Source organism: Mustela nigripes, chromosome 10, assembly GCF_022355385.1.
Source record: "Mustela nigripes isolate SB6536 chromosome 10, MUSNIG.SB6536, whole genome shotgun sequence".
Classification (NCBI taxonomy): Eukaryota; Metazoa; Chordata; class Mammalia; order Carnivora; family Mustelidae; genus Mustela; species Mustela nigripes.
Window position 1 is genome coordinate 16,631,518 of NC_081566.1, and position 14,901 is coordinate 16,646,418.

Genomic DNA, 14,901 nt, shown 5'->3' on the forward strand with positions numbered 1-14,901 from the left:
ATTTTTCTCCATATATTTGTCATCATCTAACCTATTGCATACTGGTTGATTTGTTTGTTTATTGTCTTCCCATTTGACAGCAAATTCCCAGGACTTTGTTTTATTCACTGCTCTATCTGGAACAGTGCCTAGAACAATGCCTGGTAAGTAGTAACTGCTCAATAAATATTTGTTGAATGAATTTTTTTTTATTTTTTAAGATTTCATTAATTTATTTGACAGAGAGAGAGAGACCATGAGCAGGGAGAGGAGCTAAAGGAGAGAGACAAGCAGGCTCCCTGCTGAGCAGGGACTCAAATGTGGGGCTCCATCTTGGGACTGTGATCATGACCTGAGCCAAAGTCAGATGCTTAACTGACTAAGCCACCCAGGAGCCCCTGAATGAAAACTTTATTATTTATTTATTTTTGAGTGAATACTTTATTTTTAAAATTTTTAAAAGATTTTATTAATTTACTGAACAGAGAGAGACACAGTGAGAGAGGGAACACAAGCAGGGGGAGTGGGAGAAGCAGGTTTCCTGAGGAGTAGGGAGCCTAATGTGGTGCTTGATCCCAGGACCCTGGGATTGTGACCTGAGCCAAAGTCAGATGCTTAACCCACTGAGCCACCTAGGAGCCTATGAATGAATACTTTAAACGCTCTTTTATTACTTGTAAAATACCTTCCTTGCTCCTTAAAAAAATACTCCAGGCATATATAATCAAAAATTGTGTCTAAATAAAGGTATTTCTAGAAATTACTGAATTGAATCATTTGAAACTTCATTTGTAAATTCTTTTTTTTTTTTTTAATATTTTTATTTATTTATTTGACAGAGAGAGTGAAAGAGCACAAGCAGGCAGACCAGCAGGCAGTGGGAGAGGGAGAAGCAGGCTCCCCACTGAGCAGGGAGCCTGATGGGGGGCTCCATCCCCGGACCCTGGGATCATGACCTGAGCCAAAGGCAGTCACCCAACCAACTAAGCCCTGTAATTCTTTATATTACAACTATGCCCTGTAAATTCTTTATATTAGTTCTTTTGTTTTGGGGGATTTTGTTTTTAGTTTCTTAAGAGGGACATTTAGTGCCTTGGTGCTGCTGTTCTAAATATTTTTTGGTTGTGGAAACCTTTGGGAAACTGTATGGACCCTTTCTCCAGAAACATATACAAATAACATGCAATATTTTCCATGTGATTTTATGGGGGTCATGAACCATCTCAAGTCCATCTATTGAACCCCTAGTTGGTCTAGGAGTCTACCATATTTTAAAGCTGCAGTGGGCCCCATGTAATTCAGAGTCCGGGTTGTATGGAGAACACGGCCTTTGCTCCTGTGAAATCCTGACTCGCTCAGCTTCAATGGGAGGTGTAGTTCAAGATTTGATCCCTCCTCAGGTCTTTACCCTTCAGCTTGATCACCAGTCTCATTTGCTCAAGCAACAGTTTGACTTTATGTTTATCACACATAATTCTAAGTTTTAGAACAGTTACTTTGTGGTAAGTATACCTGTTCCCAAACTTAGAATTAGATGTGATAAATATAAAGTGTCCAGACTCAGCACTTATGAATTTCAAGATAAATTGCTGAGCACGCTATTAAGTTCTCACTCTTTGTTATTCTACAACAGGTATACGGAAGAAATGCAACTTCAGATATATGAAAATAAGACGCCGTTCACTGCTCAGACTTCTGCAGCCCTTCATGTCTTCAAAGCCTCTTTCTCTGAGCTTACCAGTGACTCTTTAACTGCTAAGACCAATAGCCTAGAGGTCATTCTACTCAACGTCTCTGTAACATCTGACATCGTGGGTCACTGCTTCCGTTATGAAACTTTCGTCTTTTTAATGGCTTCTTTTACACGGCTGTCTCCTAAATGTGTTGCTGCTCCCTCTGGCTATACCCAGCCTCCTTCCTTGTCTCATCTTTTTTTTTTAAGATTTTATATATTTGTTTGAGAGAGAAAGAGAGAGAACATGAGCAGTGGGGAAAGGCAGAGGGAGAGAGAGAAGCAGGTTCTTTGCTAAGCAGGGAGCCCGATGTGGGGCTCTATCCCAGGACCCCAAGACTATGAATTGAGCCAAAGGCAGATGCTTAACCGACTGAGCCACCCAGTTGCTCCCTTGTCTCATCTTCTATATCATACTCACACCAGGATGCTCCTTCAGACCCCTTACCATTTTAGTGTATGCTCCCTCCCTAGGCTGATTCATCAGGACTTCCTCATCACTTAAATATGAATGGCTCCCTAGTGTTCAGTTCTTCTGTCTCTTTCCAGAGCCCTAAATTGTATTGCCAGTTTGGAGTACTGCACATCTCATGGATTCCTAATGATTTAACACTCCTAGACAGGCCTCAAACCTGCCTTCCACTTACATTCCTTATCTCAGTTCACGGCAACATTATCTACTTAGTAACTAGAGTTAGACCGACATGTTACACCTCCTTTTGTCCATCACTATGACTGGGATCAATAGTGAGCATAAAGTAGTGGGCAAGAACTAGGACTCTGGAGCTGTACTGCCAGGGTTCAAACCCAGCTCTACGCTTTATTAGTAGATTTTGAGCAAGATTCTCCTTTTTTTTTTTTTTAGATTTTATTTATTTATTTGACAGACAGAGACCACAAGTAGGCAGAGAGGCAGTCAGAGATAGGAGGAAGCAGGCTCCCTGCTGAGCAGAGAAAGCCCGAGGTGGGGCTCAATCCCAGGACCCTGGGATCATGACCTGAGCCTAAGGCAGAGGCTTTAACCCACTGAGCCACCCAGGCGCCCCAAGATTCTTTTTTTAATAAAAATTTTTTTTAAAAAAGATTTTATTTATTTATATGACAGAGAAAGAGAGAGCACAAGCAGAGGGAGCTGCAGGCAAAGGCTGAGGGAGAAGCTTGCTTCCTGGTGATCAGGGAGCCCATCTTAGGGCTGTATCCCAGCACCTCAGGGATCATGACCTGATCTGAAGGCAGACGCTTATCTGACTGAGCCACCCAGGTGCCCTTGAGCAAGATTCTTAAGTACTCTGTCTTAGTTTACTCATCTGTAAAATGAGAATAATGACAGTAGCTACCTCCTGGGGTCCTTGCAAGGATTAAATACGTTTGTATTTACAAAGCACTTAGAACAGCATCTGGCACAGAGTGAGTGCTGTACGGGTGTTTGCTAATAAACTGGTCTCTGATTTGTCCTCCTTCTAGTCCCTATTGCAAACTGCTTACAGATATTTTCAAGGGGCTGCTAATTATTGAGTGGTCAACTGGTCATTGTGCTAAGTGCTTTATAAGCAGAATCTCAAATAATCCTCATAACAACCCGCTGGGGAGGTGTTATTATCATCCCCTTTTGAGGGATGAGGAAACTGAGGCATTAAAAGCTAGTGTACTTTGGGGTGCCTGAGTGGCTGTGTCGGTTAAGTGTCCGACTCTTGGTTTTGACTCAGGTCATGATCTCAGGGTTGTGAGATGGAGCCTCATGTCAGGCTCCACGTTCAGTACAGAGTCTGCCTGGGATTCTTGCCCTCTTCCTCTCCCTTCCCCTCTGCTCCTTCCCCCACGCATGCTCTTTCTTTAAATAAATAAATAAATAAATAAAATATTTTTAAAAAGAGCTTATCTACTTTGCCCAAGGTCACACAGAGTCAAAATGCCAGAGCTGGGATTTTGATTCAGGTCTATTCCCTGAGCCAGTGTTCAAAACCAGGAATCTTTGCTATACTGTTTCCCCAAAACTGAGCTAGTCACTCAACTGCTTTACCGTTTTCAAAGACCCTATACCGCCCATGCTGTCATGATGTATTTCTTCATAGTCCTGTTCCAGTTTAACTCCATTTCCTGTAACTTTCCTCCATGCAGATGCCCCTCTCCTTCCTCTCCACCCCCTCCCTTCTTACCTTCCTTCTTTCTTTTCTTTGTTTTCCAACATTTATTGAATCCTTGAATGCCAGGCACCATGCTAAGTTGGAGAAAACAAGAGAAATGAATACTTTATCTTCAGAGAGTTCATAGCGTGACAGAAATTACCCTTGACATACAGGGAGGGGATTGTACCAGGGTGATGTGGGAGCCAGACCGAGGAAAGGAGGGAAAGGACTAGGAAGAGTTTCTCTGCCGAGGGGACATCGTGCTGTTTAAAAGGACATTCCAGTCAGACAACTTCTTGCTGTCTTTAACACACCCAACTTTTCCTTGCTTTTTGCCTTTGAGATCTTGGAGATGTCTTTCTCTCTGTCAGATTGTTGTTTAAGACTGTATTTCAAAGTCGCTTTGTCTGGAATATCATCTTTTCCTTCCCAGTCAGTTGGATATTTGTTTCCTTGTACATACACAAATTCAGCATAGATCCCACTGCAGTCTAGCTATTGGTCGATCTGCCCCTCTCTCTGACTAGACTGTGATGTCCTCGGGGGGAGAAAAAAAAAGACTCTTTTTTTTTTTTTTAAAGATTTTATTTATTAATTTGACAGAGAGAAATCACAAGCAGATGGAGAGGCAGCCAGAGAGAGAGAGATAGGGAAGCAGGCTCCCTATCTGAGAGAGAGCTCAATGCGGGACTCCATCCCAGGACCCTGAGATCAGGACCCGAGCAGAAGGCAGCGGCTTAACCCACTGAGCCACCCAGACGCCCCCAGAGTCTTATTTTTGAACTGTACTTCATTCCCAAGGTGGCACAACCAGCATATCATAATACTCAGTATAATTTTGTTAAATGAAGAGTTATTTGTTTATTTACAAAAGAAGGTGTAAGGCAAGGGGCCCTTCTGATATAGAGTAAAGCTATTCAGACTATTACTTATAGCCTCTAGAATAGTGCTCTGCAGAAAGTAGTTGTTCAATAAATACTAAGTATTTGATAGTTTTGTCAGTGAAATATCTGAATATCTGAAGTTATGTTAGGAATAAGGAAACATTAAATCTACTTCTTCAGATAAATTAAGATTTTCATGTCTAATTGAGCGTCAGAGCTCTGGATCAGGCATGAGAAAAATTAAGAATTGTTGGTTATAGAACTAGGATTGGGGATTTCCTTTCTTCCCTGGGTCAGGGCCTGTATCCAGTTTTGTGAGCAGCTAAGACAGCAAAGTATGGCTGTTGGGAGCAGGATGTGAGGTCACCAGGGGTTGCTGCCAAGAATGTAGCATCCTGGTCCATACTCCACTAAAGGCCCAGCAATCTCTTTTGCATCTGCTCCTGGTTCCATCATCCTAGGTGCACCATTCAGTCATTTCCCTCTCTGTGGTTGTGTCTCCTTACTGGGAGCATAGTCTTCTCTTTCACCCATTTATTTCTCCTAGGAACATTTACTTTCACTAGAGGGGGGATTGTTATGGTGGGGAGAGGAGAATGGTGTTGAGATGAGAGGAGACCTCATTGCTATTCTAATCCTTGTTCTCGTTCTTACGACGATTCCCTTTTCAACAGTGGTTGAAACTTATGTACAAGAAAGACTCATAGCCTCTGCCTATTTTCCATCATGCCTCATCCCTCTCCAGAGGAAATGATTGCAGAACCCCTACTAGCATGAATTAAGAGGAAAGGAAAGGGGAAAAATACAGGGAGGGAAAAAAAAAGTCAACAGCAAAGACTGATACTTCAGAATACTGTCCTGGTCACAGTGGTCCCCTGGTCTCTTTGGGTGTCACCAAAACTGTGAGAATTAAAGGACAAAGTCATGGAAGGGGTTTATAATTGCATTTGGAATGTACACAATAAGTGTTTAATAAGTGTTAGTTGTTATTATCCAGTGCTCCTTTACTCAGAATAGAACCTGGGTTTCTGTTCCATATCAGGTCATCTAGGACAATCACTCCCACACTCAAAAGAAGCTCTAACTGTATGAGTTATCTATTCCCTATGCTTCCCTAGGACAGTTCAGCCTGGACAACAGATGCATTTCTGGTCTCCCTGGGGGTCGGGGTTGTCACAGTACCCTTAGGGGATTTTCTTTCCTCCCAATATTAGTTTTCGTCTCAACTTCACCCCAAACCCCAGGAAGCTCAGTCACAGGTCCAGTTGGTAACTTTCCCCCAGTATGCCCCCTCCCAGTACTGGTTTGGCTGCAGGTTATGTTACTGAGCTTTCTGGTAGCTCTGGGACTAGACAATTACATCGAAATTCAAAAACAGCAAACAATTTTTGGCACTGTAATCTTTAATTAAATCCAACAAGCATTTATTGAGCGCCTAAAGCGTGTACAATACAGTTCCTTTAAATACGTTTGATTCTTAACTATTTAATCTGTTTTACTCACTTTGGATTAATGTTGATCCATCCTTAAGAGTTGTATGAAGAACAAATACTAAAATGAAAAACTGTTTGCACAACTCTTTGCAAATACAAACGTCTTGTGTGGCTTATTCTTGCTACAGTATTAATATTAATTGCAATAACAACACGGCCGCTTTCCAGGCAGGCGGTAGAGTACAGCCCTAAGGCCAACGGAGTCAGACGGAAGAGGTCAGGGGAGGTGCCTCCCGCACGTTCGGCCCAGAAGGGGCGGAGCCTCGAGGAATGTACCCAAACCCAGCCCCTTACCCTGCCCCTTTCGTCGGTGCGGCGTAGGCGGTTACCATGGGGATGACGTCTAGAGGGCGGGGAGGGGCGGGGCTATGGAGAGGAGGAGGAAGATGGCGGGAGGGCGGCTCTGAGGAGACCTCGGCGGCGGCGGAGGAGGAGAGAAGCGCAGCGCCGTGCCGCGCCGGGGCCCATGTGGGGAGGAGTCGGAGTCGCTGTTGCCGCCGCCGCCGCCGCCGCCTGTAACTGCTGGACCCGAGTGGGAGTGAGGGGGAAACGGCAGGATGAAGTTCGCCGAGCACCTCTCCGCGCACATCACTCCCGAGTGGAGGAAGCAATACATCCAGTATGAGGTACCGGCGGCCGCCGGGGTGTGGGAGGACTCGGAGGGGCCACCATCTCGCCGTCCCGACCTCCGCTGCCTCCTTCCGCTCCCGCTGCTTCCCCGCGCCTGGGCGGACTTTGACCCGGTGCGGCGGGGAGCCACTGCGGCATCCCCGCCGCGGCCGGCCCCCTCTGGGCCCCGCTGACCTTCCCCTCCCCCGCAGCCCCGCTGCCACCGGGGTAACGGATATGCAGGCGGCGGGCCGGGAGGGAGGGCACCGCTCGGCCCGGGCTGGGGAATAGTGGTGGGAGGGCGAGCCGCAGGTTGGGGAGTCGGGGCGGGAGGGCAGCCCGGGGTCGCGGCGGTTCCGCGCTGATCCCCTCCTCCCCGCTCACTCTGACCTCTCGTCCCCACCCTGGGCGAGCGCCCCCTCGCCAAGGTTAGGTTTTGTTTCTCTCTGCTCACCTCTTACCGAGGAATCCTCTTCCGAGATAAGCCCCTTTGGTGATTTTCTTCATTCCACAGAGCCCTTCCGCTTTTCCCCACTTGCCCACTGTTGACAAAGGCTTTGTAACAGGGTTGAAACTTGATTTAAATGTATATCATATATGCAGTGGTTACTGTATGCAAACGTATTGTAATCGTCTATTCTGTTTTGATAAGACGGTGACTGGTCTTTTTACCGATTGCCTGAAGTATACAAAGTAATCACATCTCTGGTTTTGACTCTCCTGTTTTGGAACGGAGTGAAGGGAAAGGGGAAGAAGGGAAGAGAAGAAAATAATTAAAATTTTCCGGTTTTCTCTCCTAAGATTTTTGTTAGCTAGGGAGAAAACTACTGTATTGTAAACAATGTACTTTTAAAACATACCTGTGTATTACAGATACCATGCCCGTCCCCCATTTCTGTGATAACAGCTCCTTGAGAGTATTCCGTAGGTACTGATAAGAAACCATACATTAATGTATTAATATAGGGGAAAGTAAAGATAATGAACCCATTCATATATTCAGAAGGCAAGGTACCTGAAGAGCTTTAAGCACTGCAATAGGTTTTTCTCAGTAGCTGGCAATTCAGCGCCTGGATAGAGAAAGAAAGACTTATCTGTAACCTCCAGGAATTCACATCTATGAATGTGCAGGAACAAAGAGTATAAAATCAATATGAACACAAATATGTTAGCTACATTTTATGAATTAAAATATTTTAGTTCTCTACTTAATTTCTGTTCAAGTTCATTGATAGTATGTTTAGGCAATAGCACAAAGTTTATTTTTCATATAGCAGATGTAATAATTGAAGAAGACAGGGAAACCTAGAAGATTGTAAAATAAATTCCCCTTGTAAAATACAGTGTTTGATTATTGCCAGAAATGAAACACCCAGAATTATTAATGCTTTCTTGTCACTTAATTTTCTTATAGTGTTTTGTGGCTACACTTTGTAAGAATGAAATAAGGCACTAGCTTTTCAGCCTGTGGAGTTCTTGATTTATTGTTTCTAATAACATTTGGTCAGTTTTAAAACCTTGGCTAGGGTCCAGATGATGGTTTTTATTGAAAGGAGGGTATTGGTCTTTCATCTTGTAGTAGTAATTTTCAGCACCACTGCCAGTTCTTCATAGAGGCAGAGAACACAGCATGCCGAAGCAGCATCTTACACTTGTTAGGTAGTATGGAATGCTTAATTTGGGCAAAAGTAATAGTGGCTGGTTGTATGCTGTGATTCGTTTTAAGTATTACAGTACTTAACTGTCTCCTAGAATTGTATTAATTTGGAATATCTGGGACTGGAAAGGGAGCCATAAGACTTAGTTTGAAAATTCAATTACCTCTTGATTTGTAATGTCAGCTTTGTGGCTGGAGTAACCACAGTAATTCTGAGACTTCCCATTCACATACTCCGTTTAGACACTAACACTAATTGGTTAGGTTGGTTACAGAGGGAGTGTGACTGCATTATCTTTCCTGGGGCAATTATAAATTATTTTTAAAAATTCATTTATTATGGATAATTGAAATTTTGTTCTGTAAGAGTCCCTATTACATGACTCCTGTCCCAGATAAACTCATTGTTTTGTAGGTAAAATTAAATAAAGGGGACTTTGTGAATTGGAGCCTTGAAAGACATTTTTTTCTTTTTTTTTTTTTTAATAGGGTTGAGGTCTGTGTTGTATATTGTTTCTCAATAGCTGATGCTATTTCTTTAAAAATACTTAAAGAGGCATAGATAGGAGTTTTCAGAGTCCAGGCATTTTGGCAACTTAAAAACTTTGGGGGAAAAAAAGATAGCCTAAAAGAGAGTAGCTGTTGCCAGAGAAAGGAACTTTCTTATAAAGCAGTAACATGCAGTTTCTCATATATGAAGATTGTGCCCTGAAACACTGTTAGTAGAACAGACACCTGAGTTTGTTTTTCGAGCACTGGTGGTGAAATTTTGGGGTATTACCCCTGATGTGTAGCTAGGGTGCTTTCTAGTGCTGTGAACCACAATGAACTGTTCAGCTTCTTTGGTTTTTATGTCATTTCACTACATTAAATTTTATTTGAAATAGGCAGAGCATTAGAAACTGAAAATTTTGTTTTAATGTCTATAATTATTTGTATTATGTGTATACATGGTCAACAATAAAGGCAGTTCTTATATATGTTAGCCATGAGACCCTAGGGACAATCTTTTTGCCTTTTCAGAGCTCTTTCCTTTTCCATAAGATAAGAATATAGGGCTGGAGCTTTTCAAGTTCCATTATGGTTCATAGGTTTTTGGTTTAATTTTTAATGCTTTTTGGTTTTTGGAATATTAAAAGTTATCAATATTAGTGACTCATCAATACCCTAATAATTACTAGAGTTTCTGATTTAAATAAATTGTAGCGTTCATAACTCAATCTTCAGAGGGAGAATAATAAAGCATAAAAGAGAACAACAAGAAGAAACCATATAAAGAAAATCTATTTGATCCATTTGTGAATAGTTTTTACAGAGAATAAACACAAATGAGCAGAGACCATCCCTTTTCCAGTCATCTATTTGAGAGTAAATCTTGGCGTAGAAAATAGAACATCAATAAATCTTTGTGAGAACACTTTAAAAAAAATTAAGAATCAGTGATTGCAATTTTAGAGCTCTGTAATTGATTAATCAAAATTAACAGACCAGTTTCAGCCACATAGACTACTAGTATTATGGTGTTAATATTTTACAGCATATTCGCAAAAGAAGCAAATATATTTGGTGCCTTAGGCTGCTGACTTGTGTTTTCATCCCTAGGGTCCTGTGCTGCTTTGGTTTCTCAGGAAATAGGAAGGGTTTTTTTCAGTGTATACTGTAGTTTTGTAAGATACCAAAATAATGAGGTATCTAAATTTCAGGATTTTAAAGGGAATTTAAACACTATTTACTTCTTGTTTTTTCAGACAGGGAAACTCAAGTCCAGGGAGGTTAAGTTGTTTGTTGGGGATCATTTATAGATAGCTCATCTCTTGAGCATAGAAGTGTAAGCATTGGGAGTCAGGCTACCCTAGCTGTGTGACCCTGATGAAATTACTTCCTCTTTCTGGGTTTTAGGTTCTTCATTTGTAAAGTGAGAGAACTGGATTTGATGGTTTCTAAACTCACAGGATTATTTCCTAAAGGACCCATCTAGCTTTAAATGTCTGTGTTTTTATGATTTAATTATGTTTGTTATGTGAAGAAGACAAAACTTAAATTTAGGACTATCATTTACAAATTTTTAAATTTCAATTCAATTTAATTAACATGCGGTAGTATTAATTTTAGAGGTAGAATTCAGGGATTCACCAGTTGCATACAACACCCAGTGCTCATTACTTTAAGTGCCCTCGTTAATGCCCATCACCTAGTTACCCCATCCCCTACCCACCTGCCCTCCAGCAACCCTCCATTTGTTCCCTATCGTTAAGAGTCCCTTATGGTTTGCCTCCCTCTCTGTTATCTAGGACTATTATTAATAGTATTTTTGTATATTAAAGTTCTTTTAGAAAAATTTTGAAGAGATTTTAGTCTGTGAATGGAAAGCTGACCCAGTGAAACTTTTATTTAATTTAAATAAGAAGTGATAATCCTGGATTGATTTTTGTTGTTGTTGTAGCATTTGGAAAAGGAGAGATTCTGTGTAAACTGTACATCCTTTATTTTTCAAGTGTAAGGACATATTGCCATGACATTATTGTGATTTTCATTTATAGAACTATCCCATGAGAACACTTGTGTTGCAGGCTTCAATTTCCCATAGGTATTATGTTGATTCATTAAGGTTAACTTGTCTTGCTGGAACTTGTTTGAAATTTCCAGTTTGGCCACCCGATGGGGCACAAACCACTTTTACTTTCAGGCACTTCTGCAAGTATAAGTACCGTATGGCATATTTAAGGTAACACTTGTAAATAAGATGCCTGGCACTTACCAATGTTTCTTAAATGAATAAATGAATGTTATATAAAAGAGGAACCTATTAGTATTCTTTATTACATTTGTATAATGAAGTATGTTAGGGTGAGTATCCTGGAAAGATTATACTTGTCCATCTATCCCTGAAGGTTGGTTTTGGATCAGCTTTTGGGTGAAGGCCCAGATCATAAGAACATAAGAATCTTATTTGACCTGTGGTGACCATGGAAAATTAGTCCTGGCTTCAAATCCAGTCATAATCTGGAAAGCATTTGAGAGACTGATTGAGTTGTGCTCGTAGGTGTTTTAAGTATATCTCTATCATAGTTCCCAAAGGAGAGTACCCCAAACTCTCGTGGAGTAAGAGAAGATAATACTAGAACTGTTTGTTATATGCATTTTTATGAACAAGACAAGGAAGAAATAAAATTTTACCTATATTTAATAAATGGACCAATTTGATGATCTCATTAGGTATTCTGAGAAAATGAAAAGGATTGCTAATAGTTTTCTTACTTGTTTGTTCACTTTCAGCAAATATCAATTCATCTAGTTTATAGGTACGTAGAATTTATGGATATTATCTTGTTTTGATTAAACTTAACTCTTATAAAATGAATGTGACTTAGACTTAAAAAGACTTGTGTAAAGAAGCCTCAACAATAATACCACTAAAGCAAGCATGTGTGAACAAAAAAAAATGGCAGAGCTGACAATTCTACTTCTAGTTCTAGTTTTCGGTCAGCCAAATTACAGATAAAAACAATGATACTTTAATAGATTGGATAAGAAGTTTGCCAAAAAAATTTCAAAATAATTAAGATAATTCTTTGAAATAAGATTTTACATCCACTGTCATCGACAATGAACTTCACACTAAGCGTATATTTAGTATTTCAAGTGTCCTGCCTTTGTCAGGTCTGTTTTTCATTTTATAACCATTATAATTAAACTTCCCAGTCAACTAATTCCTGAAGTTTGAACTAGACCTTTGAAATATTGAATCACAAAATGTTAAACTCAGGTTTTAAAAATAAAGCTTTTAAAAATGAAGCTTTTCAGTAGTTTTCTGAAAGTATTGCTATTGAAAATTTCTTAGATTAAAAATATTTTTGTACTATTTATAAGTGAAAGATAAAAATTGTTTATTTTATCATTGTCTCAGCTTTTAGAAACTATTTAAAAATTCTGTTTTAGAGGTGCCTGGCTTGCTCAGTTGGTTCAGTGTCCAGCTCTGATTTTCGGTTCAGGTCATGATCTCAGGGTCCTGGAACTGAGCCCTGTGTTGGGCTCCGCCCTGAGAGTGGAGTCTGAGATTCTCTCTCTCCCTCTGCTCTGCACTCTGTCTTTGCTCTTGTACTCTCTCTCAAAATAAATTTAAAATTCTTTAAAAAAACCAAAAAACAGTTGTGGAGGATATAATTTATCAATAAATATACACATACTAGAAGTACATAGTAAGCTTTTGTTTTTGTATTTGATAGGGAAATCATATAAAAAAAGATTTAGAAGACTTTGCTCAAGTTGTACAGCTTAACTCAAGCTGGTTTGTGGGATTGCCTGGTATTGAGCTGGCCTTTGGGATTGAGAGTGTCAGAGTTCACTAGGATTGTCATTTGCTTTTTCCCATATTCCTGTTACCTAGTAAATGCTGAAAGAAGCCAAGCTGACAAAGCTCATGAATAAATGCCCTAAATTATTTATTCACTGCGACAAATATTTGTAGGGGTTCTATTTTTTACTGTGGGCTGATCGATTTGTGCTAAAATTCTAGCTCTTTTATTATCTTAAAAATAGAAAAAACAATAATATTTTTTGTTTTGTTTTTGGTTTTATGTTTCAGTGTTTTCAGAATTAAAAATGGTGTGGAAAGGGATGATTGCAGATTGAGGACTTTGGAACACTTATAAATTTGAGTCCCTTTGTAAATAATGTGGAAGACTTTTTCCTTAGCTTTTTAAACTTTTTATGTTATACACCTTCAAATCTGATTTGTTTTTATTTTTATATGTATTTATTTATTTAAAAAATGTTTTTGAAGATTTTATTTATTTATTTATTTGACAGACAGAGATCACAAGTAGTCAGAGAGGCAGGCAGAGAGAGAGAGAGGGGAAAACAGGCTCCTTGCTGAGCACAGTCTGATTGGGGACTCAATCCCAGGACCTGGGATCATCACCAGAGCCGAAGACAGAGGCTTTAACCCACGAGCCACCCAGGCACCCCTAATTTGTTTTTATTTTTTTTTAATTATTTATTTTTGGAGAGGGGGGAGGAGCATAGGGAGAAAAATCTCAAGCTGACTCCCTGCTGAGCACCGAGTTCAACACTGGGCTGGCCTGATCTTATAACTCTGAGATCATGACCTGAGCAGAAATCAAGTCCTACGCTTAGCGGACTGAGCTACCCAGATGCCCCTAAATCTAATTTGTTTTTAGGAGCAGATTTAGTTACCTCTTTCTTCCTATCACTATACAGGTGTGGTATAGCTATAGGGATTAATTAGAAAATTCTCAAAGAGTTGTTTATTTATTAGAGGTCAGAGGAAAGTATAATTAACCTGCTATAAGCATAACTTAACACCTGTAACATTTTCTGTAAGAAGAGGACAATATGTTGATTGAGGGGACATAGTCTTATTTGTTGAGGATGACCTACAATATTTAGAAAGATTGTAACTAGGAATGAAGAGATATAAGGCCTTAGATCTAGTTCTGTTACTGACTATTCATAAAGAATTAGTGAACTAGTGATTTTTTTGAAGATTGAAGGGCTGAAATGTAATCATTCAGGAAAGTGGGAAGTTTTTAGATAATTGTGTGACTTATTTAGGGTAAATTGGTAAAGTTGTAATTTAGAGTAATCCATGTGCTTTCGAGGCTTTTTTGTATCTTAGAGCAATGGTTCTTAAACTTTTTGGTTTGGGGACCACTTGAAGCTCTTGACAATTATTGAGTATTCCAGTGTCTACTGATATATGCTGTATTGGAAATTAAAACTGAGAAATGCTTGAAACACAGGAGTATATAAGCATATCTACTAGAGACATGCTCTCACACTTCAGGCAGCCTCTGGAAAACACCATTTACTTGTCAAAGAATGAGGCTGAAAAACCAAATGAAGTTTTGTATTATTATTTAAAAAAAGAGTTTGGATCTTTTGGGATTCCTGAAAGGGTTTCTGGTTTTTGTTTTTTGGTTTTTGTTTTTAAGTTTATTGAAGTAATCTCTACATCTAATGTAGGGCTTGATCTCACGACCCCAAGATCAAGAATTGCATGTTCTTAAAATTTTCCCAATCTGGGGAATGGAGCCAGCGTTCCTGTCCTGGTTGTAGAAAGAACACCCCCAAAGATCAACGAACTAGAAAGACCTTGAGGCATTCGATTGTGATACTGACGAGTCATAATTTTAGACAAAAGCTTTTGAGAGCAGCTAGGGCTAAGAGATTCCTTATGTACAGAGAAGGTCCATCAGAATAACATCAGACCTTTCCACAGAAACCTGGCAAGCCAGAAAGGGCTGGCAAGACATATTCAGGGCACTAAATGAGAAGAACATGCAGCCAAGAATACTTTTTCCAGCAAGGTTGACATTCAAAATGGATGGAGAGATAAAGAGCTTCCAAGACCAGCAAGGTTTAAAAGAGTATGTGACCACCAAGCTGGCACTACAAGAAA

At 40.1% G+C, this 14,901-nt stretch overlaps 1 protein-coding gene across 1 annotated transcript in view; it reads left to right on the forward strand.

The window, feature by feature from the left end:
* The first annotated feature begins 6,559 nt into the window (after positions 1-6,559).
* Positions 6,560-14,901, forward strand: part of XPR1 (xenotropic and polytropic retrovirus receptor 1) — a 252,522-nt gene continuing 244,180 nt past the window's right edge. The window contains exon 1 of the mRNA XM_059412708.1: positions 6,560-6,840. Coding sequence (XP_059268691.1) covers positions 6,772-6,840 — 69 coding nt within the window. The 5' untranslated portion in view covers positions 6,560-6,771. The remainder of the gene's footprint in view (positions 6,841-14,901) is intronic.